The sequence below is a fragment of the Balaenoptera borealis genome (genome assembly GCF_965194805.1).
Source record: "Balaenoptera borealis genome assembly, chromosome: 16".
Classification (NCBI taxonomy): domain Eukaryota; kingdom Metazoa; phylum Chordata; class Mammalia; order Artiodactyla; family Balaenopteridae; genus Balaenoptera; species Balaenoptera borealis.
Window position 1 is genome coordinate 50,390,010 of NC_138872.1, and position 23,724 is coordinate 50,413,733.

Genomic DNA, 23,724 nt, shown 5'->3' on the forward strand with positions numbered 1-23,724 from the left:
CTGAGAGTTGTAGTCCCGGTCCCGTCGGGGCCCCCTTCAGCACGCAGCGCCGCCAGGGACCGGGCTCGGCCACCTCCCTGGGCGCCCCGGGAAGTCGGAGAGCGCCAGTGGAGGCGGCTACTGGCCATCGCCCCGGACTCCGCCTCCCGGCCTGCCTCGCGCGCCGCGCCGCCTTGTGGGAGTGGTAGTCCGGGCGCGGGATTCACAGCGCCGCGTGCGCCCCGGGCGCGCCGTAGCCGCGGGGCCCCGGCAGGGCGCTACGCTACGGAGGCGGCGCAGGGCGCTGCGCGGGACGGGTCGGGCCGGGTCGGTGCGCTCGCCCGCTCCACCACTCAGCGCGGGAGGCCGTCGGGGCAGCGCGCCGGCGGCAGAGGGCCCGCCCGCTCTCCGAGAACAAGTTGTGGGTTGGCCGGCGCAGGCGAGCGAGCCCGGGCCGCGGGGACTGAGGAGGCGCCGCGGGTTTGCGGAGGTGAGTCCCACTCCTGGGCCAGGCCAGGGCCGGGGGCACGGCCTGGACCCCCGAGGGGCCGTGGCTGACGGGCGGCGCCTCCTGGGCATTGGCCGGTCCCGGCCGGGCTGGGGGCGCTGCTGGAGAGGGGAGCCGGCGGGACCTCGGGCAGGGGGAGACCAGCCCAGGGTGTTAAGGACACGGGAGGCGGCCTCAGCCCCTCCTGCCCTTGAGTGCCCTTACCTCCGAGCAGTGTCCCGGCCCCGGCGACGTTAGGGGATGTGTCCCGGGGCGGCCCCGTGGAGTGGGGGAGCAGGCGCGCCCTGTGTGCCCACTGGCCACCAACCACACTTCCTCCTCCCGTCCCTCTCTTGCTGGCGCTGGAGCGAACCGAAAAGTTACCCATGGTGGCCCTGAGAATGTTTGCTAGGCTGCCGGCTGACCCAGCTCTTCCTGTTGCCCACAGGAGGGGCCCTTCTGACCCTGACCAGCGCAGCCTTGTGTGGTCAAGTGGCCCTGACTGGGCTGGCTCTCGGGACCCCGTAACACACAGGAATTTGTGACCGGATTCCAGGCAGCAGGACCCCAGTAAGGCCAGGCCTGGGAGTTTGGGGTCCTGTGGCTCGGAGCCATGGCGTCCTGTGAGGGAAACGGGCTCAGCTGGGTGCTTGGTAGTTCCGAGCTCTTCCTGGGAGCCCCTCCTTTGGAGATCCCTGAGTTCCTCCCTCTGCCTGGGTCTGGGGGACTGTGTGAACCACTGTTAGGAGGATGCCAGTAATCACCCTCCCACCCCCAGAGGCTGGGGGGAGGGGGTAAGTCGATCCTTCCACTTCTGAGTGCTTTTCTCAAATGTGGGGAGAGAGGTAGTGTTTCCCTGGCCCAAGTTGCAGAAGGAGGGCCCCAGATGGACGGGGAGCCTGAGAGCCACTACTCTGCAGCCTGGCTGGTGGGAGCAGGTCTTGGAGAGGCCAGCTCAGCCTGGCCTTGGTGTTGAGCTCCCCTTACTTCCTCTCAGGTCGTTCTGCTCCCGGGAGGAGCACTCCTCTTTTCTTCTGCATCTGAAACTCTCTAGAGCTGCTTCCCCTGAGCAGCCAGGCTGGTAACCTCGTGACCTACTGAGAGCCAGGCTTAAGCCCCGCTGGGCCCAAAGCTCAGTGATTGCACAGCTTTAGACAGGGACCTTCGGTCTCGGATCTTGTGTCTCTGCTTTGAGCCCCCCCCAGACCACAGGCTCTGAGAGCAGGAAGTGGCTGGGCCCTCCGATCCTGCATCCGGAGGATGGCTCCAAACCCCTCTGCCCTTCTTGATGGGGTAATTTTGCTGAAACTCCTTGCTCTCAGGCCCTGCATGAAATTCTCTGGGCCCCTGTCTCTCAGGTAGCACTCTACTAAGCCCCACTTTACAGACCCGGAGGCCGAGGCTGAGGGGCAGCTGTGGCTGTTGGGGAGGGTTGGATGGGGCTGCACATCCAGGTCTCTGATCCACGAGGATGCCTTTCAGCCTCTTCCTTCCACCCCCGACGGTTTGTCTTTTATACATGGAGTTGAGAAGAAGGACTCTGCTGCCCTAAAAATTCTCTGAAACCACAGATGTTTTCACCAGCCTGAGCTGGTTGGTGAAGAGCCTAAGGGGTGCAGCCCAGACTCTGACCAAGGGTGCTCCGTGGCCTCCGGGTCAGCTGGCTCCTCACCCCGCTCTTTTGCCTGGACTGCCTCAGGCCCTCCCACCCGGCACCCACAGGAGCATCCCAAAGCAGGAATATGGTTTTGTCTCTCTTGCCTAATCCTTTCTGCCAAGTTCACAGGCAGGGACCACTCCCCCCCACCCCCTGCCCCGCTCTGCCGAGAATGCCCAGCAGGCCTGTGGTACCCCTTTGGCTGTCCCCAGCTCCCCCTGTGCCCAGCACTGCCCCATTCGCACCAAGGCTGCTCGCTGGCAGGCAGCTCTGGTGACCTAGCTCTGAACTCGGAGGGGAACTCCGGGGTTGGAGGGGGAGGCATCCAGAATGGCCCCTCTCAGCCTCTCATGGATGAGGAAGGGTCACTGGCCTCCACCTTCTTTGAATGAGCTGGAAGGAGGCTGTGGGTGGAGTTTGGGCTTGGAGACCTGCCCAGCCACACCCTGTCATCCTGGGTCACTCTGCAGATGGCTGTGCTGGTGCTGCCAGGACAGTGCAGGGAGCCGGGGGCTGTGGGAGAGCAGCATGGGGCCTCCCGATGCCTGCGGGATGTGCTGTCCCTCCAGTAAGGACTTGTCTGGGGCACCCAGGGTGGACTCGCACAAGGCCGAGTGGGACACACGGCCTCACTACCTGTCCTGGCAGCACCATCTCGCTTGAGCAACTGCTCCACACCCTGCTGTCTGCTTCCCTGAGGTCAAGTGCTGCAACCCCCTTTTGCTGGTGGCCAGGCTGGGGGACATGCCTGGATGGTGCTGCAAAATATCAGAAGGAAAATAGGTTGATAGCTGCTGTTGACAAGAGTCATGGTGTCTTTGTCCCAAGGAAGGCATCCATGGCTTCTGCTCCTCTGGGTCGTCTTGGCCCAAGGCCAGAGTAGGGGAAGTCCTCCCACACCCGACCCCTCCACATCCACACTTCTAGGACCTCCTGCCCCTCCCCCCACGGAAGGGGAAAGGCCACGCGTTTGGAGCCCCTGCAGCTCCTGAAAAGGTACCTCCCTTTGGGGTGAGTTCGAGGCTCCAGTGCCCTCACTGTGAGGTGGCTCTGCCACCCTCGAGGCCCGAGGTCACTGGGCTGCCCGGGCCAGGGCTGCTCCTGCTGCCACTTGGCGAACAGAAATGTGGCAGTGCCAAAACCAAGCACACACATCATCAGACGGCAGTGAACTCGTGAACTAGAAACGAGATCCTGGTGGCATCCCTGATTCCCTGACAATAATTTCCTTTTTCATGACGTACGACTGAGGCGGGTACGACTCCAAAGACAGAGGACAGGCCGTGACCCTGTCTCCTTCCGGGAGGCAGCCCAGACCCCCACGGCTTGTCCTCCAGCCTCCTTGCTGACAAGCTGCCCCTCACCCACGGGTTTGATTTTGAGGGGCCTGTCTCCGCTCCTCCCTCCCCAGAAAGCAGGGGCCCTAGGAGCAGAGCAAATCCCACCTGACACCTGCTGATCGTTTATGTGACCAGTACCAGTGGGGCCCTGAGTTCTGGCCTGTGGCTGGATGCTTCAGGGCTGAGGTGCTGGACAGACAGAGAAGTCCAGAAACGCCAGCAGAGCGGCCACCTTAGAGTGTGTGCAGGCAGGGATCTGGGGCTCCAGCATTTCTCCCCAAGTTGGATGACAGGGAGTGCTCATTACCATTTTGTTCCTGGACCTGGTTCTTGGGGGCGTTGATAGCAATTTTCAGCAGAACCTCCACAGTTCTCCTCTCAGAGGTTGACGATGCTGTTGTGGGGTTCTGGCCCGGCTTGGGAGGGCACCTGGGCCTCACAGCACTCCTAGAAAAGACTGGCAGGGGGACATGTGCCCTGTGGGCAGTTGGAGTGGCCAGGTGGTGCCAGGACCTGGGTCCAGATGAGTCTCGATGGCTACTGGCTGCTTGCCCAGAGCTCTGCCCCACCTGGGCACCTTTCCCTGGTGGCCCCAGCCATGGGCAGAGCCAGGCTGAGGGAGGCCTTGTTCCCTATGGCCCTGGCTGGCATAGAGGTAGTTGTGGCCTTGGACCAGGTAGCAAGGAGCAGCTGAATCAGGCCACGCCCCTGGGGCCTCCAATCTCTGGGTGAGGGACAGATGCAGCTTCTAAAGGGTCATAGTCCCTGGCCACTTCCCATGGGAGTGTTTCCCTGGGGCAGTGGAGGTGGAACGGCCTCTGTGTGGCCTTTGCCTCGGGGTTGGCCCCAGTCTCGGGGTGGCAGGCAGAGTCATGTGGCCGGTCGACACCACTCTCCGACGGACTCTGGCTCCTGCCGATAAGCCTGGGGGCTGGGGCTGCTGCTCCAGGGGCCAGAGTCCAGACCCTTCCAGGAGAGGGACAGGGCATGCCCTCTGGGTGGATGTGCTCTTGGCAAACCTGCCACGAAGCCTCACCTCCCAAGGCAGAGCCCAGGCACGAGCACCGTGGATTTGTCCGGCTGCAGTGGAGCGGTGTGGGCACCCCCCTCAGAACCCTGGTCCTCACAGCCCTGCAGGCCGCCATGCCCCTGAAGCTTGGGGCTGTGGTCCCGGCATTCCGGGCACACTGCAAGGCAAACATGTCTCCTGGACTGTGTCTGCTGTCCCTTTGGTGCTCCCCAGGTAGAGCCGCCACGTCCCCAGTGGCCCAGCCCCTAACTCTGCACCCCACTGCCCTCCCACCTTGCAGGTTTGGGCCCATGAGCTGCTGATATGGGCGCCTGACCCCTCGAGGGTGGCCGTGGGAGGATGCTGTCCCACCCATTCTGGGACAGGGCCCTCCTGGCATGGGGGGTGTTGTCCCAGCCCGGTTTCTGGAAGGGACGTAGGTGGGTTCATTCACTGTCCTGGCCTGTCCCTCCCTCAGGCAGGAGTACCAGGCTTCACATCTGGTGGGTGCAGCTGGGGCACCCGGGCACAGGGAGCAATGCTCTGGGAAAGCCTGGGGTCCCCTCACGGCTGCTCTCCCTCCATGCCCTGTCCGGGCTGGTTTTGGGCGGCCTGTTGGGGTTGCTGCAGTTGTGAAAGCACCGTCATTACAAGATGAGATTTAACGAGACTTGTGCCCGGGGCCCTGAGTGGGAGGTGGTGTGCAGTTGGCACATGGCAAACCAGCCAGGTGTGGGGCACGTACACCGTGAACACGGCTGGGTTAAGCGTGTACACGCGTGTGGAAGCATCATCAGGCGGCCCGTGTCTGCAGAGCCTGGCTGTCCCATGGGACTCTGGTGCCCTGTGTGTGCGCCCCACAGGCTAGCAGGGGTAGCCTGTGCTGATGCCCGCAGGACTCGCGGGAGCCCCCGGAGCGTTGGGGGTACAGGGAGTAAGGATACCGTGCCTCCCCGCCCTGGACCTGGGGTTCAGCCTCTGCCAGGTGTCGGCTCAGCCCTAGTCCTCAGTCGGGTAACTTGCTGTGGGAAGTGCCCTGAGGGCAGTGGGACGAGGTGAGCTGGGTGAGGCTGTGGGGTGTCACCCCCGGGACCCGGTTTGCCACCACCAAGACAGGCGCGTCCCACGCAGGGTCCTGAGGAGGGGTCACCCTCGTCTGGCCCTTCGTGCTCTTGTCACTCTGGGGGAGGGTCCCCTGCTGTCCCCAGCCGCTGCAGAGTGCTGGTAACGCCGGGTGGGGGGTGGGGGGCTGCCGTAGCCCCATGCCTGCACTTCCCTGAGGCCAGATCTAGGCCACCATCCCGCTCAGATCTAGGGCAGCGGTTCCCGAACAAGGGCAAGGAGGCACTGGCTTGGTCTGGGCGGTGGGACAGGCACACCCACCCTTCGGGCCCTCAGGAGGCTGGCATTGCCAGCGTCTGAGCCCAGGCTTCTGCCGGGAGACGCGATTATGTTGCATTGTTCCTGAGACAGAGCAGCCAGGGAGCAGCCCTGGGCAGTGCCGTCGGAGCCCAGGCGGCCTGGGCGCTGGTGAGTGAGTGAAGGACACAAGAAGGCATGGATGAAAGGACCTGACTTGGGGCGGGAGCACAGGGCCTGGGCCAGGCAGCCAGGGCTCCCCATCACCCCGGCAGGCCGAGCAGGGTGTGGGGGTGTTGGTGCTGCCATCCCCAGAACTCCCCAGAGAGGCCCTTCCAGGTCACCCTCCCCCAACCCTCTTGATTGCAGGGTCAGAGTTTCCTGAAGGTGTGTCGGGAGGCTGGCACGTGGGGTACAGCTGCTGCCGGGCTTGGGTGCAGAGCTGGCCCCTCTTGGTGCCTCGTGTGCTGTTCACATGCGGTAGGGGCACCAGCGTGCACCCCAAGTGTCTGTGACAGGCCTGAGTGCTCAGTCCCCCGAGGCTAAGGGCGTCAGTGAAGAGCAGGCGGGTCCTCACAGGACCTTGGTGCTCCTTCCTCCCAGCGAGCCAGGCCCACAGGCCCCCGGGAGGTCCAGGGCTGTGTCCTCACTCTTCCCTCAGCTCTACCTGCGTCAGGCACACGTGATGCCAGCCCTGACCTGGCTGCAGGTGGACTGTCTACCCTCACCCGTCCTTTGTTCTCACAGTGGCCACAGGCCTGGACCCAGGCTTGAGTAGTCTTGCTCCATGGACACCTTTCAGTGGGCTCAGCTTCAGCTCAAGCCCTCACCTGCTCAGGATTTGGCTGTGAAAGGGGAGTGTCAGAAACGCTTGGGCTCTTTTCCCACGAAGGGTTCCTATGTGGAGTGGGGTTCAGGAACCTAGGGGGGCTGTTCTAGTTGTTGCGGTGTCCAACTCGTAATCATGGGAGAGACAGGTGTCTTGAGTGACCCTGCTTGAGATGGACGTGACCACTGGGAGTGTGCTCTAGCACAGCCCAGTACGGAAACCTTGGGCGGCCATGGCTGCTGCCCCTGGAGTGTGGCCCATCTTCGTGGAGGTGAGCATCAACCACAGTAGAGGAAGGACCTCAACTCAGCGTAGGTGGTACGTGGTTCACGCGTGTTTCATCCTGATTCCAAACCGACCTGGCAGCACATTGGACGTGTTGGGTGATGTAACATATGCTACAGAGATTCCGTTTACTTGTCCTGCCTTTCTTTCGTGGCTGTCGGAGGGTTAGAAATGACACCTGAGGCTCGTGTGATGCTCCCACTGGACGGCACTCCTGTCGGCAGGAGCCTCAGCCCTTCCTTCAGGGTCCAGGTGGGCAGTGTTGGCTTTAAAGGCCACTGGGGCCTCTGCCCCCACCGTCGGCTCTGGTCGTGCTGAGCAGGGGAGGCCTGAGTGGTAAGTGACTTTCGGGATCTCCAGGCCTTTTGGGCCCTATGCTGCTCTATCCTGTCCATGTCCCTTGGAGGAAAGGGTCCAGGTGAACGGTATTGCTACAGGGGACTCGGCTGGTCTGACTGAAGCCGTTACGGGGCAGGGGCCCAGACTTCTTCCACCTCTTCAGCCTCCAGAGCTGCATGTGCTGCTAGTCACTTAGGTGTGGGCATCCCCACCCGTGTCCCCTGGACGCAGCATGGACCAGTGCTTCAGAGGCCTGGGCGCCCTCCAGCCTGCCTGTGTGCAAGGACACGTCCACCATTTCCACCCCTGCTGCTGGCCCCTGTGTCCAAGGGACTTGTTTGGAAGCTGGGAGAAGGGTGTCATTGGGTGACGGTGGACCTGGGGTTGGGGGCAGGGCTGCTGGTCACCTCTTTGGCCAAAGAGCCAATTAGACGCCCACCTTGGCCCAGAGCCTGGCCCAGGCATCTTCCCTGAACCTGACTGGAACGTGCCTTATTTGAAATGAGATGCACCTGGCCTCCCATTTCAGGGCGGATGCTCTTGGGCCCATTGGCCTCCCCCTGGAAGGCGGGCAGCCTCCCGGGTCCCTCCCTGGTCACCCATCTCTGGGTGCGGGGAGCTGTCCCTTCGGAAGGGCCATGGTGGCGACTGCACCTCCCTGTGACTTTGGACGGTGCCCAGTGCCCCTCCCAGAGGCCGTCCTGCCAGGGCTCACCTGCCCCGCTGGGTTCTCCTCCCTTGTTTTTCTTTTCTCTGGCTAAATATCCCCTAAATCCTTTCTTTTAAGGCTGATACCCTTTTGGCCAGCGACCGTGGCACAGCCGCTCCTCCCCTGTGGGAGCAGAGAGGGGGTGCCACTCCAGGGCGGAGGCGAGCTGTGCGCCGGGGCTGCAGCCCTGTCGGGACCCCGGCTGTGGGGACCCCTAGTTTGGGCTCTCCTTTGCCACCCCAAGGCCACTTGTGTGCTGGGAACCTCCTTGGGCTCCTGGGGGCTTGGTGCCTGTGAATCACGCTGTTTCTTCTCTCTCTTTATTCTCTGTGTCATTTCTGTTGTTGTTGTGTGACTCGGACCAGCCCGGCCGCCTTGTCTCCTGCGTGGGTGCCCTCCTCCATGCTCCACCTCGCCAGCCGCCGCCGGCCACATGTGACCAGGCCCGGTTCTCAGCGTGGCCACCGTCGCGGGGGCCATGGGGAGCTCCGCCTCCTCGCTGGCCACTGAGACGGAGTCGGACCACGGCTTCCCCAGGGGACTGCCCTACCCGGGGCCCCCGGCAGCGGCCGGCTGGTGTAGGAGCGGCCCTGGGGGGCCTGTCTGGGGTGACACCCTGGTCACCCGGCAGCACCAGCCCCCACGCCCCCGGGCCCGAAGGTAAGAAGGTGGAGATGGCGTGGCCCCGAGGGGCCCTGAGGGACGGGTGCTGCTGTCAGGTGCCCCTTCCTCATCAGAGGGACTTTCAGAGAAGTGGGGTCCCTGTTCCTTAGGGTCCTCTGGCGACTCACATTCCCCCAGACACCCGAGAGGCTCTGGGGTTGTTCACTCAGTAGAGAAGGCCCGGGATGCCGGCCCCTCCTGGAGCTGGGCTGCAGATCTCGCCCGGCTGGTCGGAGGTGGTTGGGACGGGACCTTTCAGCCCACCTTGAGCCCGGGGCTTGCTTGTCTGCTGGAGCTGGAGCTTCTTGCTGGGTGGGGAGGGGCAGGGGCACAGCATGCACCGAGAATGCTGGCTTGCTTCCCATGGGATTTGGGGGGCACTGCCCTGGCCCCCCACCCATGCGTGGTGCCCTGCTCTGATGTGGCTGCCTGCAAGGGAGCAGAGGGGGGCATGAGTGCCCGCTGGCAAGGCTGCACACGCCAGCTCCCGCCAGCTGCAGCTGTGGCTGCGCTCAGACCCGCCCTGGCTGCCCTGGATCACCTGGAGAGCTTCCCCTTGGGGTGCTGGGGTGACGGGCGTGGGGCAGCCCGGGCACTGTGCCCACTGCTCACGTCTGGGTGAGTTGGGCTCCGACGTCAGCCACGCACACACGGACGCCCCCGCCTTTGCCCCGTCCTGTGGCCTCACTGAAGGGAGAGGTACCTGGTGCACAGCAGACACTCAGGGTCCACGGACCTCCAGCCAGAAGCAGCCTCACTCTCCTGGGCCCCCACACCTGGGCTTAGTGGGTAGCAGACACCCTCCTCCATCTCCCGAAGGCCCCTGCCAGCCGCCCTTGGCTGTCACTTCTCTCGGACACAGCCCACTTGTGTAGGACAGTTTCCTGGTGTCTGTGGGCCCCACGCATGTCCTGGGCTCACCGTCTAGGTGGCCAGCAGGCGTGTGGGAGCAGGACCCGCCTCCTGGGAAGCTTCAGGGGTAGTATAAGTGGTCTTGTCTGAGTTACCCTAGTGGACGGAGTCATGAGGGCTTGAGGTCCAGAGGGATGTGCTGGGAAGCGGATGGTGGCAGGGACCAGGAGTTAGCAAATCGCCTCAGTTCGCTTGTTACTTTATCAGTGACGCGTTTTATCGGGGTGTAACGTAACCCACCGCCAGACCCTCCACTCCTAAGCCTGCGGCTCAGTGGTTTTAGTCCACGTGTGCGGTTGTGCAGCCATCAGCGCGATCCAGTTTCACAGCATCTCCAAGACCCCATCTCCTGTCCATTTGCGGTCACCTCCCACCCCCTGGAAATCACTCATCCACTTGGTCTTTGTGGATTTGCCACAGAGACCAAAAGTGGACATTTTACGTTTTACGTCAAGGGAATCACACCTTTGTGTCTGCCTCTCTCACCGAGCATTGTGTTTTCCGGGCTCATCCACGGTGTAGTATCAGTGCTTCACTCCTTTTATGGCTGAATGATGCTCCACTGTGTGGAGTTTACCTGCTTATTAGTTGATGGACATTTGGGCTCTTCGCCCATGGATTTTATGAATCTGCTGCTGTGAACATTTGTGTACCGGTTTTTGCATGGACGTGTGTTTTCACTTCTCTTGGGTAGATACATAGAAGTGAGTTGCTCGTGTTTATTGTAAGTTTATGTTTAACTTTCTGAAAAACCGCCAGGCTGTTTTCCACAGTGGCTGCAGTGTTTCCCATCCCCACCAGCCGGGCAGGGAGGGTTCTGGTTTCTCCCCACCCTCCCAATGCTGTTACCGCCCACCGTTCTGATCCTGGCCTCCTGGTGATTTGAGGTGGTCGTTCATGCTGGTTTGATCAGCTTATCCCCAGTGGCTGGTGCACCTCTTCACGCCTTTCTCCACGCACACGTGTCATTTTATTTCTGCGTATTTATGTCCTCAGGATAAATCGCCAGGGGTAGAATTACTGGGTCCAGGGGGCGGGGGGGCTGCGGTGAGCAGCAGAGGTGGTGACCCTGTGCCCCAGCGTGTGTGTGCCTGTTGGATCTTGGCTCACACTGACCAGCCAGTGGCCTGGGCAGGCAGCGCCCTCTCTTACTCTCTGGCCTCCCGCCAGGCCTCTCCGCGGGCTGGCGCATCCGGCCTGGCACTCCAGGCAGGTACTGTCTGCCCCTGGGAGCAAGTTGTGGGAAGAGCTGCCAGTGACCTTGAGGAATCCAGACACCCAGCATGGACACTAGAAGGAGCGGCGCGGGGGGCTGGGCGCCACAGATGCAGGAAGAGGGGCAGAAAGGCCAGCTGCTAGGACCCCTCCCCACACCCATACCTGGACACGTGGACATGCACGTGCAGATGGTCCAGCTGACTCTTCCCCTGCTCTCATGGGCCCCGGGCATCGTGAGGACACCTGCCGCATGCAGCCCACCCTTCACTGAAGAGCCTCCAGGTCTGGGCGTGACACCCACCACCAAGCCAGGCCAGGAGCTGCGAGGCCTTGAGGAGTAACGGGCATCCACCACCTATGAGCTCGGGCCTCCCCTGGGGACACAGAGGCGGAGAGGACAGCCCAAGGCTGGCTGAGGATGACCTTGGAGGGAGGGGCCCACGTGCCCCTCAGAACCAGCAGGGGGTCAGGTGGCCACATCCTGCCTGGGAGCCTGGGCTCGGGTCTGCTGGCCTGACCAAGCAGGGTCCTTGAGTGGGGACAACACTTACTCCTCTCAGCTTTTTTGGGGAGGAAAAGGCCGTCCCCAGGCTCCTGCAGGCCCTGCGTGTCCCAGGCCCTTCCATCACCTCCCTTTTGAACTGGAGCTGAGTGTTGCAGCCCCAGGGAATTGAGGGCAAAGCAGGTATTTCGTGTCCGTTTCCCACTTGGCTGGCCTTCCTGTCGTGCGGAGTAACGCCCGTGTCCTGGAGTTCGGTATGCTGGTCTCTGACTTCCAGGCTTTGTCTGGTGCTCTGGCCTCACCTCGGACACTCTAGGGATCCAGGTCCTGGGCCCCCAGCACACCAAGGTGGCCGTGAGGGTGACCCTGTGTGTGGAGACCAGAGCAGGGTAGTTGAGGGGGTGGGGGTGAAGGCCCAGGGCTCCTCCGGACACCTGGTCGCTGACCCCAGAGCCACTTCATCTCCGCCCACCTGGTGACGCTGAGGTGCAGACTGAGGTGTGGGCCGCAGGGGTCCCTGAGGGAGCACAGCTCCCACCGCCTCCAGGTGTCACTTGCTGTGTGTCCTGGGTGTGGCCTCATGTTCATCCGGCCCAGGGACTGGCCAGCTGTTGGGTCATGAGAGTGGGTGGGACTTGGGCTCTCTCCCCCTCCTGTGTCTGCTCGGCATGTCTGGGACCACCAGGGGCCTGGAGCTGAGGGCAGGTGTGTCCTAGGAGGGCCCCAGGCCCACCTGTCCTGTGCTGGGGGCAAGGGCCCAAGTCTTCTCCCTGGACACCCCTGCCAGGAGCAGGTGGTCCACAAAGCGTCAGACCAGCTCTGCAGGCCAGGTGGGGCACCCAGGGCAAAAGACCATCCTCTGAGCCTGGGGCCCACGTGGAGGCTGCCCAGGACCCAGCGTGCGTGTGCACGTGTGTGTCTGTGTGGGCACACATGTACCCATGCCTTGACCGTGGGCCTTTCTCTCAGTGGGGAGCAGCGGGGGAGGCTCCAGTCATCTCCAGGCAGATTTCTTAGGCTTTTGGTAGTGCAGAAGCCAAGGCCAAAGCTGACCTGGCCAGGCCCCACCCCCGTGCTGGTCACCCCAGGGCCCGTACACCCACTTGGGTGCTGTGGGCAGCCTGTGAGTCTCAGCCACACGCCCGAGAAGGCGGCTTCACGGTTTGCTCTGGGCCAAGGAACAGTGCGCTGCTTGGGGGACATTGTTTATTTGTTTGTTTTAATATTTATTTGGCTGAGCTGGGTCTTAGTTGCGGCATGCGGGATCTTTAATTGAGGCATGCGGATTTTTAGTTGAGGCATGCAGGATCTTTAGTGCGGCATGTGGGATCTAGTTCCCTCACCAGGGATCGAACCCAGGCCCCCTGTATTGGAAGTGCAGAGTCTTAACCACTGCACCACCAGGGAAGTCCCTTGTTTGTTTTTTTTGAAGAGGGAACTTTTCTTTCTTCCTGAAGGATTTGGCACAAACATACCATAAGAAGCACAAGCTTCATGCCTTGTTATAAAGAACAGTTGAATTTTCTGCCAAGCAGAGCAGCTACAGTCAGGGTAGGAGACTGTGTGTGTGGAGCGTGGACGCCCCTCGCACCCGGGTTAGTCCTCAAGAGGCGGGTTGCGGGGCCAGCTCTGCCCACCCCAGAGGCTCCCAGAGCCCTGCTCCCACCGACCTCCTCAGCCCCCAGGAACCATCAGGCTCCTCTCTGCCTTTGGGTTTGCCCGTCCTGAACATTTCCCGTGGATGGAATCACACCGCGTGTGGCCTTTTGTGTCTTTCGGGGCTCGTTGGTGTTGTGTGTTGGTGCTTCGTTCTTCTTGGTTGCTGAATGATACTCCATGTTTCGTTTATCCATTTATTCATTGATGGATACTTGGGTTGTTTACACCTTTTGACTGTTGTAAGCAGGTCTGCCATGAGCATGTGTGGATGTGTGTTTGTGAAGAGCACCAGTTTTCAATTCTTTGAGCATATACCTAGGGGTGGAATAGCTGGGTCACAATTGTGGTAAGTCTGTTTAACTTCTTGAGGAACTGTCAAACTGTTTTCCAAAGCAGCTGTAATATTTTACATTCCCACCAGCAACGTAGGGAAGGCCTGTGGTTTCTCCAGATCCTCGCCAGTGCTGTTACCATCTGCCCTGTTGGGTATGAGGTGGTACCTTGTAGTAGTTTGATTTGCATTTTCCTGATGGCTGCTGGTGCTGAGCATCTTTTCATGGGCTTTTTGTGTATCTCTGGGGGAAAGTCTCCTCAAGTCCTCTGCCCATTTTTTTAATAATACTTATTTATTTATTTGGCTGTGCTGGGTGTTAGTTGCAGCATGTGGGATCTTTTAGTTTTGGCGTGCGGGATCTAGTTCCCCAACCAGGGATCGAACCCCAGTTCCCTGCATTGGGAGCACGGAGTCTTAACCACTGGACCACCAGGGAAGTCCCCATCTCTGCCCATTTTTAAAAACAGGTTGTTTGTTGTGTAGTTATAAGAACTTTTTATATATTCTGGATACTAGACCCTGATCAGAAATAGATGATGGGCATATATTTTCTCCTCTAGGTTACCTTTTCACTTTTTTCATGGTGTCCTTTGAAGCATGGAAGTTGTTAATTTTGATGAAGTTCTTTTTTTTCCACTTTGTTTGCCTGTACTTTTGGTATCGTATCTAATAATACATTGCCAAATCCAAGGTCATGAAGATTTACTCACATTTTCTTCTTCGAAGAGTTTTATAGTTTTCGTTCTTACATTTAAGTCATTGATGCATTTTGAGCTAATTGTTGAATGTGGCATGAGGTAAGGCTCTGGCTCATTCTTTAGCATTTAAACCCAGCTTTCCCAGCACCATTGATTGAAAAGACTGTCTGTTCCCCATTGAATGATCTTGACACCCTTGTCAAAAATCACTGACCGCGGCCTTCCCTTGCAGCCACACGCACTCGCCCGGGCCCATGGCTGCGGTCGGGGAGTGGTCCTGCGCACGCTGCACCTTCCTCAACCCGGCCGGCCAGCGCCAGTGCTCCATCTGCGAGGCCCCGCGGCACAAGCCTGACCTTGACAAGATCCTGCGGCTCAGCGTGGAGGAACAGAAGTGGCCCTGCACCCGTTGCACATTCCGCAACCTCCTGGGCAGGGCGGCCTGCGAAGTGTGTGGCTTTGCCCCCGAGCCCATCCCCGGGGCCTCCCTGCTACCCGTCATCAACGGGGTCCTGCCGGAGCCTAAGGGCAGCTGCGGGGAGGAGGCAGGGCCTGCGCAGACGGCAGGGCTGGCGGCCGTGGAGCCAGTTGGGGGGCGGCCGGAGGAGGTGGAGGGGGAAGAGGGGAGTGCGGTCGCATCCGGGAGTGGCTGGGCCTGCCAGCGCTGCACACTGCACAACACGCCCGTGGCCAGCTCCTGCTCGGCCTGTGGGGGGCCGCGGAAACTCTCGCTGCCCAGGATTCCTCCCGAGGCCCTGGTGGTCCCAGAAGTCGTGGCTCCTGCAGGCTTCCCCGTCATGCCTGCCCCGCCCCAGCCCGGGGAAGGTGCCGATGCCAACCCTCCCTCTGCTGCGGACCAGGAGCCTCCCCGGGGGCCACCCTTCAGCCCCTTCTCGCCTACCCTCCAGAACAACCCTGTGCCTCGCAGCCGCCGCGAGGTGCCCCCCCAGCTGCAGCCACCGGTGCCTGAGGCCACCCAGCCCTCGCCCTCTGCCAGCTCCAAGGGGCCCCCCCAGGGCCTGGGGCGGACCGCGGCCGGGACCTCCCGCCTGGCGGAGCTACTGTCGGGCAAGCGGCTGAGCTTCCTGGAGGAAGAGGCAGCTGAGGGTGGCACCACGCTGCGCCCACCTGGTCCCGCCAGCCCTGCCCACTGTGAGGCTGGTGGCGCCACACCGGGCAGCGACGTCATTGACCTGGCCGGCGACACCGTGCGCTACACGCCCGCTAGCCCCTCCAGCCCTGACTTCACTACCTGGTCGTGTGCCAAGTGCACGCTCAGGAACCCCACAGCTGCCTCCCGCTGCACAGCGTGCGGCTGCTCCAAGCTGCATGGCTTCCAGGAGCACGGCGAGCCTCCCACCCGCAGCCCCGACTGCAGCGTGGACAAGCCCGGGCCCTGCTTGGCCCACAAGGCTGGCCGCCTCTTCCCCACAGCACCATCTGAGCGCCCGGGCCAGTGGGCCTGCCCTGCCTGCACCCTACTCAACACGCCCCGAGCCAAGCACTGTGCCGCCTGCCACACCCCCCAGCTCCTGGTGACCCAGCGCCGGGGTGCAGCACCCCTGAGACGCAGGGAGAGCATGCACGTGGAGAAGCGGCGGCAGACGGACGAGGGCGAGGCCAAGGCCCTGTGGGAGAACATTGTGGCCTTCTGCCGGGAGGTGAGGCCCCTCTGCATCGTCTGTCCTCCCCCGCTGTCTCTTCTCCAGCTGGGGGGAGGGTGGTAGCCTCTTCCCGAAGCTCAGAGCACCCGCCGGCCCTGAGCTTGGGTGGGGCCACCAGGTCACTGCTCGCCTGAGTGTGCTGGACCCTTCTCCCTCTGTGTCCACAAGGGTCCATGACCCTACAGTCCGTGGTCCTGACCCCTCGGCCCCACTGTGAGTTCCTGCAGATGGTGGCCCCACAGGGAGGTGGGGACAGGTAGCGGCTTCACGCCAACAGGCAGGCCTGGTGCTTCCCGAAGCCGCAGAAACCCTGCTGAAACTCAGGGTTGGGGTGCCCCTTCATGCCTTCTTCCCTTGGAGCTGCAGGAGGCCTGAGCCCAGGGCATCACCCACCCCCAGGGGCACCTGGAGAGGGTGTCCATTCCCCCTCATGCTGCTACCCTCTGTCAATGCTGGCAGCCCATCCAGGAGCTTGTGTTCTGGCTGCCCTGCCCCTGTCAGGTCCCCCCACTTTTCTTTCTGGGGCCTTCAGTGCAGTGGGCTGTGCAGGGAGGCCACCCAGGCCCCCTGCAACCCATGCCCACCACGCAGCCTACAGGCTGGGCGCTGCACCCTCTCCCTGGGGCTCACATACTTCCCACTGACCTGTTGCCCAGCCAAGCCATCCACAAGGGTCAGGGGGCTATACATGTGCCCACCTCTTCCTCTGGGGCTCAGGCAGCAGGGTGCTCTCTTGGGCAGTGGGTCCAGCCTGACCTGAGCCTGTGGCCATGGTCTCTGCAGAATGGCGTGAACTTTGTGGACGACAGCTTCCCCCCTGGGCCCAAGTCTGTGGGCTTCCCCGCGGGCGACAGCGTCCAGCAGCGTGTGCGACAGTGGCTGCGGCCCCACGAGATCAACTGCTCCGTGTTCAGGGACCACAGTACCTCGTGGTCCGTGTTCCACACTCTCCGGCCCTCAGACATCCTTCAGGGGCTCCTGGGGAACTGCTGGTGAGTTTGGGGCACCCACTCGGGGCGGGCAGTGGGCGGCAGGCAGGCGGGCCGTCTTCTCCGTGAGCCTCAACCTCACGCAGGTTCCTGAGTGCGCTGGCGGTGCTGGCCGAGCGGCCGGACCTGGTCGAGCGGGTGATGGTCACGCGCAGCCTGTGTGCAGAGGGCGCCTACCAGGTGCGGCTCTGCAAGGATGGCACATGGACAACGGTGCTGGTGGACGACATGCTGCCCTGCGACGAGGCTGGCTTCCTCCTCTTTTCCCAGGTGGCGCCGGCGGGCACGGGGTGGGTGGCAGGCGGGGGCCGGGCGGCAGCAGGCCTCACAACTCCAGCCCCCCCTGCAGGCTCAGCGCAAGCAGCTGTGGGTGGCCCTCATCGAGAAGGCTCTGGCCAAGCTGCACGGCTCCTACTTTGCCCTCCAGGCCGGGCGCGCCATCGAGGGCCTGGCCACGCTCACCGGCGCCCCCTGTGAGAGCTTGGCCTTGCAGGTCAGCTCCACTAACCCCCGCGAGGAACCAGTTGACACTGACCTCATCTGGGCCAAAATGCTGAGTTCTAAGGAGGCTGGGTAAGAGGAGCGGCCATGCTGGGGCATGGAGTGGTGGGAGAGGCGGGGCCAGCGCCCTCTGACTTGTACCACGTCTCACAAGATATCTCGGGCATGGGCTGACTCCAGCTGGAGCCTGGCTCCCCACCTGCCCTGGCAGGGTAGCAGCAGGCAGGATGCTGTCCGTTGGCCTGTACCTAGAAGGCCCTGTCCTGACTTGGGCCGGTGATGACCATCAGCGTCCTCATGGAGCTGTGTGGAGTGAGCCCCACAGAGGCACCTGGCGGCAGCAGCCGGGGCAGACGGGTGGGGGGAGTCGGGGGGACTTCTGAGCCCCAACACGCATTGGCCAGTGTCTGGGGGGGTCCCGGACCCCAGGCCTGGGAGAGACAGCTCATTGGTGCTAGGACCCTTGCACTCAGCTGTTGCTGGGCAGTTAGGCGGCCCCACCCCTCAGGGAGCAGCAGCCCTGAGCTGGCAGGATCAGCCGGCCTCACCAGGCCTCCGAGGGCCCTGGGTCTGCCTGTCCCCCAGCGCAAGCCCTCTGAGCTCTTGGGCCAGCACTTCCTGAGTCCCATGTGTCTCACGTGGGTCTCCCAGAGGCAGGGAGGGCCCCCCATCTCGTGCTGCACCTCCCCGGAGGCAGGTCCGGGCCGGCAGGGGTCCCCTGGAGAGTGAGCCCACCCCCCCCGTCATTGAGGCCCATTACTGAGGCCAGCGGGGCTGCTCTTCCTGCACAGGTTCCTCATGGGCGCCTCCTGTGGGGGAGGCAACATGAAGGTGGATGATGCCACCTACGAAAGCCTGGGCCTGCGCCCCCGCCATGCCTACTCCATCCTGGACGTACGTGACGTCCAGGGCTCCAGGTAAGTGTGGGTGTGTGGATGTGGCAGGGGCATGGGGGCATGAGCGTGGCCCTCAACCCTGTGGTCTGCAGGCTCTTGCGCCTTCGTAACCCGTGGGGCCGCTTCTCCTGGAACGGCAGCTGGTCGGACGAGTGGCCACACTGGCCGGGGCATCTGCGGAGCGAGCTCATGCCGCACGGCAGCAGCGAAGGCGTCTTCTGGATGGAGTACAGCGACTTCATCAGGTACTGGAGGCTGGGCAGCCATGTCCAGTGTCGGCCCCATGGCTGCCCTGCTTGCCCCAGTGTATGCGGTGTCCTTCCCCGGGGAGCCTGGCCTGTCCTTCCTGCCAACCAGAGGCCTGGTCCATCCTGGAATCCGGGTCAGCACAGGGTGGGGGTGTTTCTGCCAGGGCTCTGTCTGTGGGTCAGCCTTAGGGCCTCACGCCCCCTGGTGGTGTCCACAGGCAACAGCCAAGACCAGGGCTTCTGGGACACTGATCCCAAGAGATCCCGATGGGCAGAACGCCTGCTGGGGTTACCCTGCCCAGGGACGAGCGCCGTGTCCGGAGCGAGGGTGGGGGCTGCTCAGCAGGGCCGTCCTCTTGCTGCCCAGGTACTTTGACTCCGTGGACATCTGCAAGGTGCACTCGGACTGGCAGGAGGCGCGTGTGCAGGGCTGCTTCCCCAGCTCGGCCAGCAGGCCGGTGGGCGTGACGGCCCTCACCGTGCTGGAGCGTGCGTCCCTGGAGTTCGCCCTCTTCCAGGAGGGCAGCAGGTGGGTGGGGGCGGGGCGGCAGGGGTGGGGCCTGGCCGGGGTGGGGCGGGGTGGAAGGGGCGGGACAGCTGGGCAGGGCCTGGCCACCCGTGACCCCTGTGGGCCACTGCAGGCGCACGGACTCGGTGGACAGCCACCTCCTGGACCTGTGCGTCTTGGTGTTCCGGGCTTCATTCGGCAGCGGTGGCCGCCTGAGCCTGGGCCGCCTGCTGGCCCACAGCAAGCGTGCAGTCAAGAAGTTTGTCAACTGCGACGTGATGCTGGAGCCTGGCGAGTACGCCGTGGTGTGCTGTGCCTTCAACCACTGGGGCCCCGCACCGGGCCCACCGGCCGCACAGGGTGAGTGACCCGTGCCCGCTCACACAACCCCCACCCAGGCCCGCTGGTGGGACCCCTGCCCTACCCAGGCCCAGCATGGACCCCCACCCACGCCTTCCGGCCACTCCGCAGGGTAACCGCCCTGCCACACCAGCACAGCCCTGCCTGCACCCAGCGGGGAGGTCTGCCCGCTCTCCTCACCCAGTGTCCCCCACAGTCTCCGGCCCCTCAACAGGGGTCCCACGCGGCACCCCGGAGCCACCCGGCCACGTGCTGGCCGTGTACAGCTCAAGACTCGTCATGGTGGAGCCCGTGGAGGCCCAGCCGACCACGCTGGCGGACGCCATCATCCTGCTCACGGAGAGCAGGGGCGAGCGGCACGAGGTTGGCGTGGGTCCGGGGGGGAGGGGGAGGGCGACGGCTGCCCACCCACCCACCCACACCTGCACTACCTGCACCCAGGGACGTGAGGGCATGACCTGCTACTACCTGACGCACGGCTGGGCGGGGCTCATCGTGGTGGTGGAGAACCGGCACCCCAAGTCTTACCTGCACGTGCAGTGCGACTGCTCAGACAGCTTCAATGTGGTGTCCACGCGTGGCAGCCTGCGCACCCAGGACAGTGTGCCGCCCCTGCACAGGTGGGCACCCCTGCACCACCACCCCCCCACCGCCCCGCGGCCCCCAGCCTCCACAGGCCCTCATCGGCCCCCCTCCCCCAGGCAGGTCCTGGTGATCCTGTCCCAGCTGGAGGGCAACGCCGGCTTCTCCATCACCCACCGCCTGGCGCACCGCAAGGCGGCCCAGGCCTTCCTCAGTGACTGGACGGCCTCCAAGGGCAGCCACAGCCCCCCACTCACGCCCGAGGTCGCTGGCCTGCATGGGCCTCGGCCGCTGTGACCACCCTGCCCCCACCTGCCTGCCCCCACACGCACTTTACGAGGGAGACCCCAACACAGGATGCTTGAACCAGAATCTCAGGACCCCCACCCAGGGAGCGCCAGCGGCATGGCGCATCTTCCCCTGGGCCTTCCTTCCTGCCCCTCCCTCCTACCCAGGGCCTCATAACCACCAAGCAGAATACCTCGAAGCGGCCTCTAGCTCGAGGGAGCTGTGTGCCAGCTTCTCTGACCAGCCCACCTTGAGGTCTGGCTCAGATTGCCAGGGCCAAGGTAAGGCTGCCCCTTCCCATGGCCTGGGGCCTCCTGCCTGGGTAAGGCAGCAAAGAGCTCCATTCACAAAACCAAATCTGGCGGGTCAGAGGCCAGGACCCCAGCATAGGAGCAGGGACCACCCCCGTTTTGGGGGGGTCAGAGAACAGGACCCTGGGGTGAGCAGGGACCACCCCCCCTTGAGGGGTCAGGCCAGGACCCCAGGATGAGAGCAGGGACCACCCCCATTTTGGGGAGTCAGGCTAGGACCCCAGGATGAGAGCAGGGACCACCCCCATTTCAGGGGCTCAGAGGCCAGGACCCTGGGGTGAGCAGGGACCACCCTCCTTGTGGGGTCAGGCCAGGACCCCAGGATAAGAGCAGGGACCACCTCCATTTTGGGGGGTCAGGCCAGGACCCCAGGATGAGAGCAGGGACCACCCCCGTTTTGGGGGGTCAGAGGCCAGGACCCTGGGGTGAGCAGGGACTACCCACAGTTGTGGGGTTAGGCCAGGACCCCAGATGAGAAAAGGGACAGTCCCTTTTTTGGTGTGTCAGAGGTCAGGGCCCCAGGATGAGAGCGGGGACCACCCCCTTGTGAAGGTCAGAGGCCAGAACCCCAGGTGAGAGCAGGGACCCACCCCCTTTGTGGGGCACGAGGTCAGGAGCCTTTTCTCCCCAGTTTGTCCCTAGGTCCCATCTCCCCCCAAGCCCTCATGAGGCAAGCAGGGGTTCCTGGAGTTCCAGCAGTGTCCCAGGAGGCAGGTGCCTGGCGACCATGGGCTCAAGCAGGGGTGGGGAGGGACACTATGCAATTCCTGGAGCGCCAGCCAGGATCGAAGCCATGCCCCAGGCTGGGGTTGGGGCAGTGGGTCAGGTGGTCCTGAGCCCAGGCCCAGCCCTGTGCTTGGTGAGAGGGTTTGTCCTCAGCACCACCTGACCTCTGCTGGGAGGAACAGTCCAGGAGAAATCCTTGGCCAGCCCTGTCCAGGCACATGCAGGGTGTGGCCCTTCCCAGCCCCTCCACGCCTCAGAAGCCCAGCATCCTCCCTGTGGCTGCTCAGCCCTGAGTTCTGTGTCTGCCTGAGGATGACTGAGGCCGGCTTCCTGGGCCACCTGGCCTCACTGTCCTGCAGCCCCCAGGCAGCGGGTGGCCCAGTCTGTGGCCCCTCGCTTCCCATGGGACTTGTAGGGGGGTGGGTTTACACCTGGAGAAGCACCCAGAAGCACTAGACTCCCCTTTGGGCCTCCTTTATGTTTCTCCTTTTACTCTGAGCTGTGAGTATTTTTAACCCTGTACATACGGCAGCTCTTCTGACACAGAGGCTATTTTATCAATTGTCAGTACCATCCCTGTAGGATGATTCTCCATGGGTGTTTCCAGACTCAGGCTCCGATGGACCAAATAAAAATGTTTTGTTTTGTAAGGATTCCTCCTCATCTGTCTCTCCCAGGGGTTCCTGGCCCCTCACCTCTCCTCCAAGGGCTGAAGGGCACCAAGGCCCTCCTGGTGACAGCTCCTCGGGGTGGCTGAGCCAGTGCCCAGGCCAGCCTCACAGGGAGCCTTTAGGGGTACCCTGTTCACCAGCTGCCTGCACCCCAGGAAGGACTGGGTATCCAGGTAGGACAGAGGCTCAGGCCAGACCCCACAGTGGTTGGCAGACTGGTCCCCACGAAGCCTCAGAAGGACCGTATGTGTGCTCGGCTTTTCCCAGAGAGACATCTGCGTTCAGGGCGCCTTTCTGCATCCATCAGAGTCATGGGCGTAGCAGAGGAGTGAGGGGCAAGGAGAAAAGTTTGTCTCCCACGGGTGGTGGGGTCCTGTGCCCCCTCCCTCCTGTCCCATTTTACAGATGGCGGCCAGGACCAGGCACACAGCCTGCAGTCCCAGCCTGGGCTCCCAGGTTGGAATGGCGGCGGGCCCGGCCTCCTAGCCGAGAGGGGGGCTGGGGTGCAGAGGCCGCTCGGCGGGTGTAAGAGGCCTGTCACAGGCCAGCCTATCGAATGTGAAAGCAATTAAAGCCACCAGCAGTGTTGGCTCCAGGCGGGCCTCGGGCAGCAGGGGAGCTGCCACAACACATCTCCCCTCAGCACCCAGAGATGCCCGCCCTGCTCCACGGCTGCGTGGCCACGCCAGACCTTCTCCCGTGGGGCGGGGGCTGGGCTCCCCCGTCACCACTGGGACGTCCCGGGCAGCCTGCACCCACGTTCCTCCAGCCCCAAGATGGCCCAGGAAGCAAGATCAGAGAGGCCCAGCAGGGTTCTCCACAGTGGGGTGGGGGCTGCGTGCCCACCCTGTCGGCTGGCCTGGAGACCCCGGCTCACCCCAGCCAGCGCCCGCTCCCCTGGCACCCCTGCTCCAGCAGGGAGAGGCTGAGGGGAATGGGAGCTGGGGTCCCCCCGCAGGCGACACCCTTGGTGGGGACGCGGCAGCTCATGGGAGGTGCTGGCGGGGGCTCAGGTGGCGGTCCAGCCAGGGGCAGGGGCAGGGCCCTGGGTGGGGGTGGCCACTGTGATGCGGGAGAAGGAGGGGGAGCCGGCTCGAGGAGTGGACTTGGCCTGCTGGGCCTTCGGCCTTCGTCGGGTGGCACCTGGACCCAGGTCTGTGCAAGGGGTGGACGAGGGTCGGAAGAGGGCAAGCCGCCTCCACACTGCCCAGCCCCGCTCCCCGCCTCAGCCACTGCCCGCTGTGTCTTTGACCCTCCGGCCACAGGGGCCCCTCGTCCGGAGCCCACCTCCACTCCCCACATCCCCCGTCTCTGCTGGGCCAGATCCCCCCACGACCCCCTTCTGGCCCCTCACCCAGGCCGCCTGGCTGCCCACCCGTTGGCCGCGGTGGCCTTCCTGAGGCGGGTGGTGCTGTGTTCTCACTTGTGAGGCATCCCTGTCAGAAGCACTTAGTGTACAAATTAGCTGCGGCCTCCCGCCTCCTCCGCACGGCTCTGGGCTCTGGGCGCTGGGCTGACTCTCCCGCCTGCCCTGGGCGCCCACCCACGACGGAGCAACGGGGCTGGTCCCGCTGACCACCTCCTCTCCCGGGATCCTCTCTGGGCCCCCAACCTTGACCTGGACAGGGGTGATCGCAAGGGGCGGGCGTCTGGCGGGATGTCGGGGTCTCCCACTCCAGGCCCGGCACCTGCGTCTGCCCCGACTGGCAGGGTCAGTGTCGAGAGCCATGGGGGACAGACCCAGAGTATGCACAGGCTCTGCAGCCCCCAACCGCCCCGCCCGCTGGCCGGCCTGCCACTCAGGCAGGGAAAATCGCCTGTGACAGGCCCAGGAAGGCTGGGCCCCAGGGGCCGCAGAGGGACTTGCACAGCTCCTCTTCCAACATATGGTTGCTGTCGGCCCCGGGCGCTGCTCTGCCAGGGCGGCTCAGAAGCTGGGTGGGGGCTCTGGGTTGGGGCTCGGCGGCCTGAGCCATTCCTCCCACTCGCCTGGCCAGGCTG

General features: G+C 63.4%; 1 protein-coding gene across 3 annotated transcripts; it reads left to right on the forward strand.

The window, feature by feature from the left end:
• Window positions 1-236: 236 nt before the first annotated feature.
• CAPN15 (calpain 15) lies at window positions 237-21,702 on the forward strand. Of its 3 annotated transcripts, none has more exons than XM_082361522.1 (13): window positions 237-469; window positions 8,359-8,653; window positions 14,212-15,640; window positions 16,427-16,635; window positions 16,719-16,902; window positions 16,982-17,205; window positions 17,925-18,050; window positions 18,122-18,274; window positions 18,645-18,806; window positions 18,919-19,145; window positions 19,342-19,508; window positions 19,587-19,765; window positions 19,851-19,994. In XM_082361522.1, exons 2-13 carry the CDS (start codon window positions 8,472-8,474, stop codon window positions 19,858-19,860), a joined length of 3,252 nt encoding a protein of 1,083 aa, XP_082217648.1. In that variant the 5' UTR covers window positions 237-469; window positions 8,359-8,471; the 3' UTR covers window positions 19,861-19,994. The 3 variants fall into 3 exon arrangements, with proteins under 3 accessions (XP_082217648.1, XP_082217647.1, XP_082217649.1); XM_082361521.1 differs by having other exon boundaries at window positions 239-469; window positions 19,847-21,702; XM_082361523.1 differs by lacking the exon at window positions 8,359-8,653 and having other exon boundaries at window positions 242-469; window positions 19,847-21,702.
• The last annotated feature ends 2,022 nt before the right edge of the window (window positions 21,703-23,724 follow it).

Coding starts and splice junctions, on each gene's coding strand:
- CAPN15 (XM_082361521.1), top strand. CDS start 8,472: ATGGGGAGCTCCGCCTCCTCGCTGGCCACTGAGACGGAGTCGGACCAC. Junction 18,807..18,918: donor CTCTTCCAGGAGGGCAGCAG/GTGGGTGGGGGC, acceptor GGGCCACTGCAG/GCGCACGGACTCGGTGGACA. Junction 19,509..19,586: donor GCAGGGGCGAGCGGCACGAG/GTTGGCGTGGGT, acceptor ACCTGCACCCAG/GGACGTGAGGGCATGACCTG.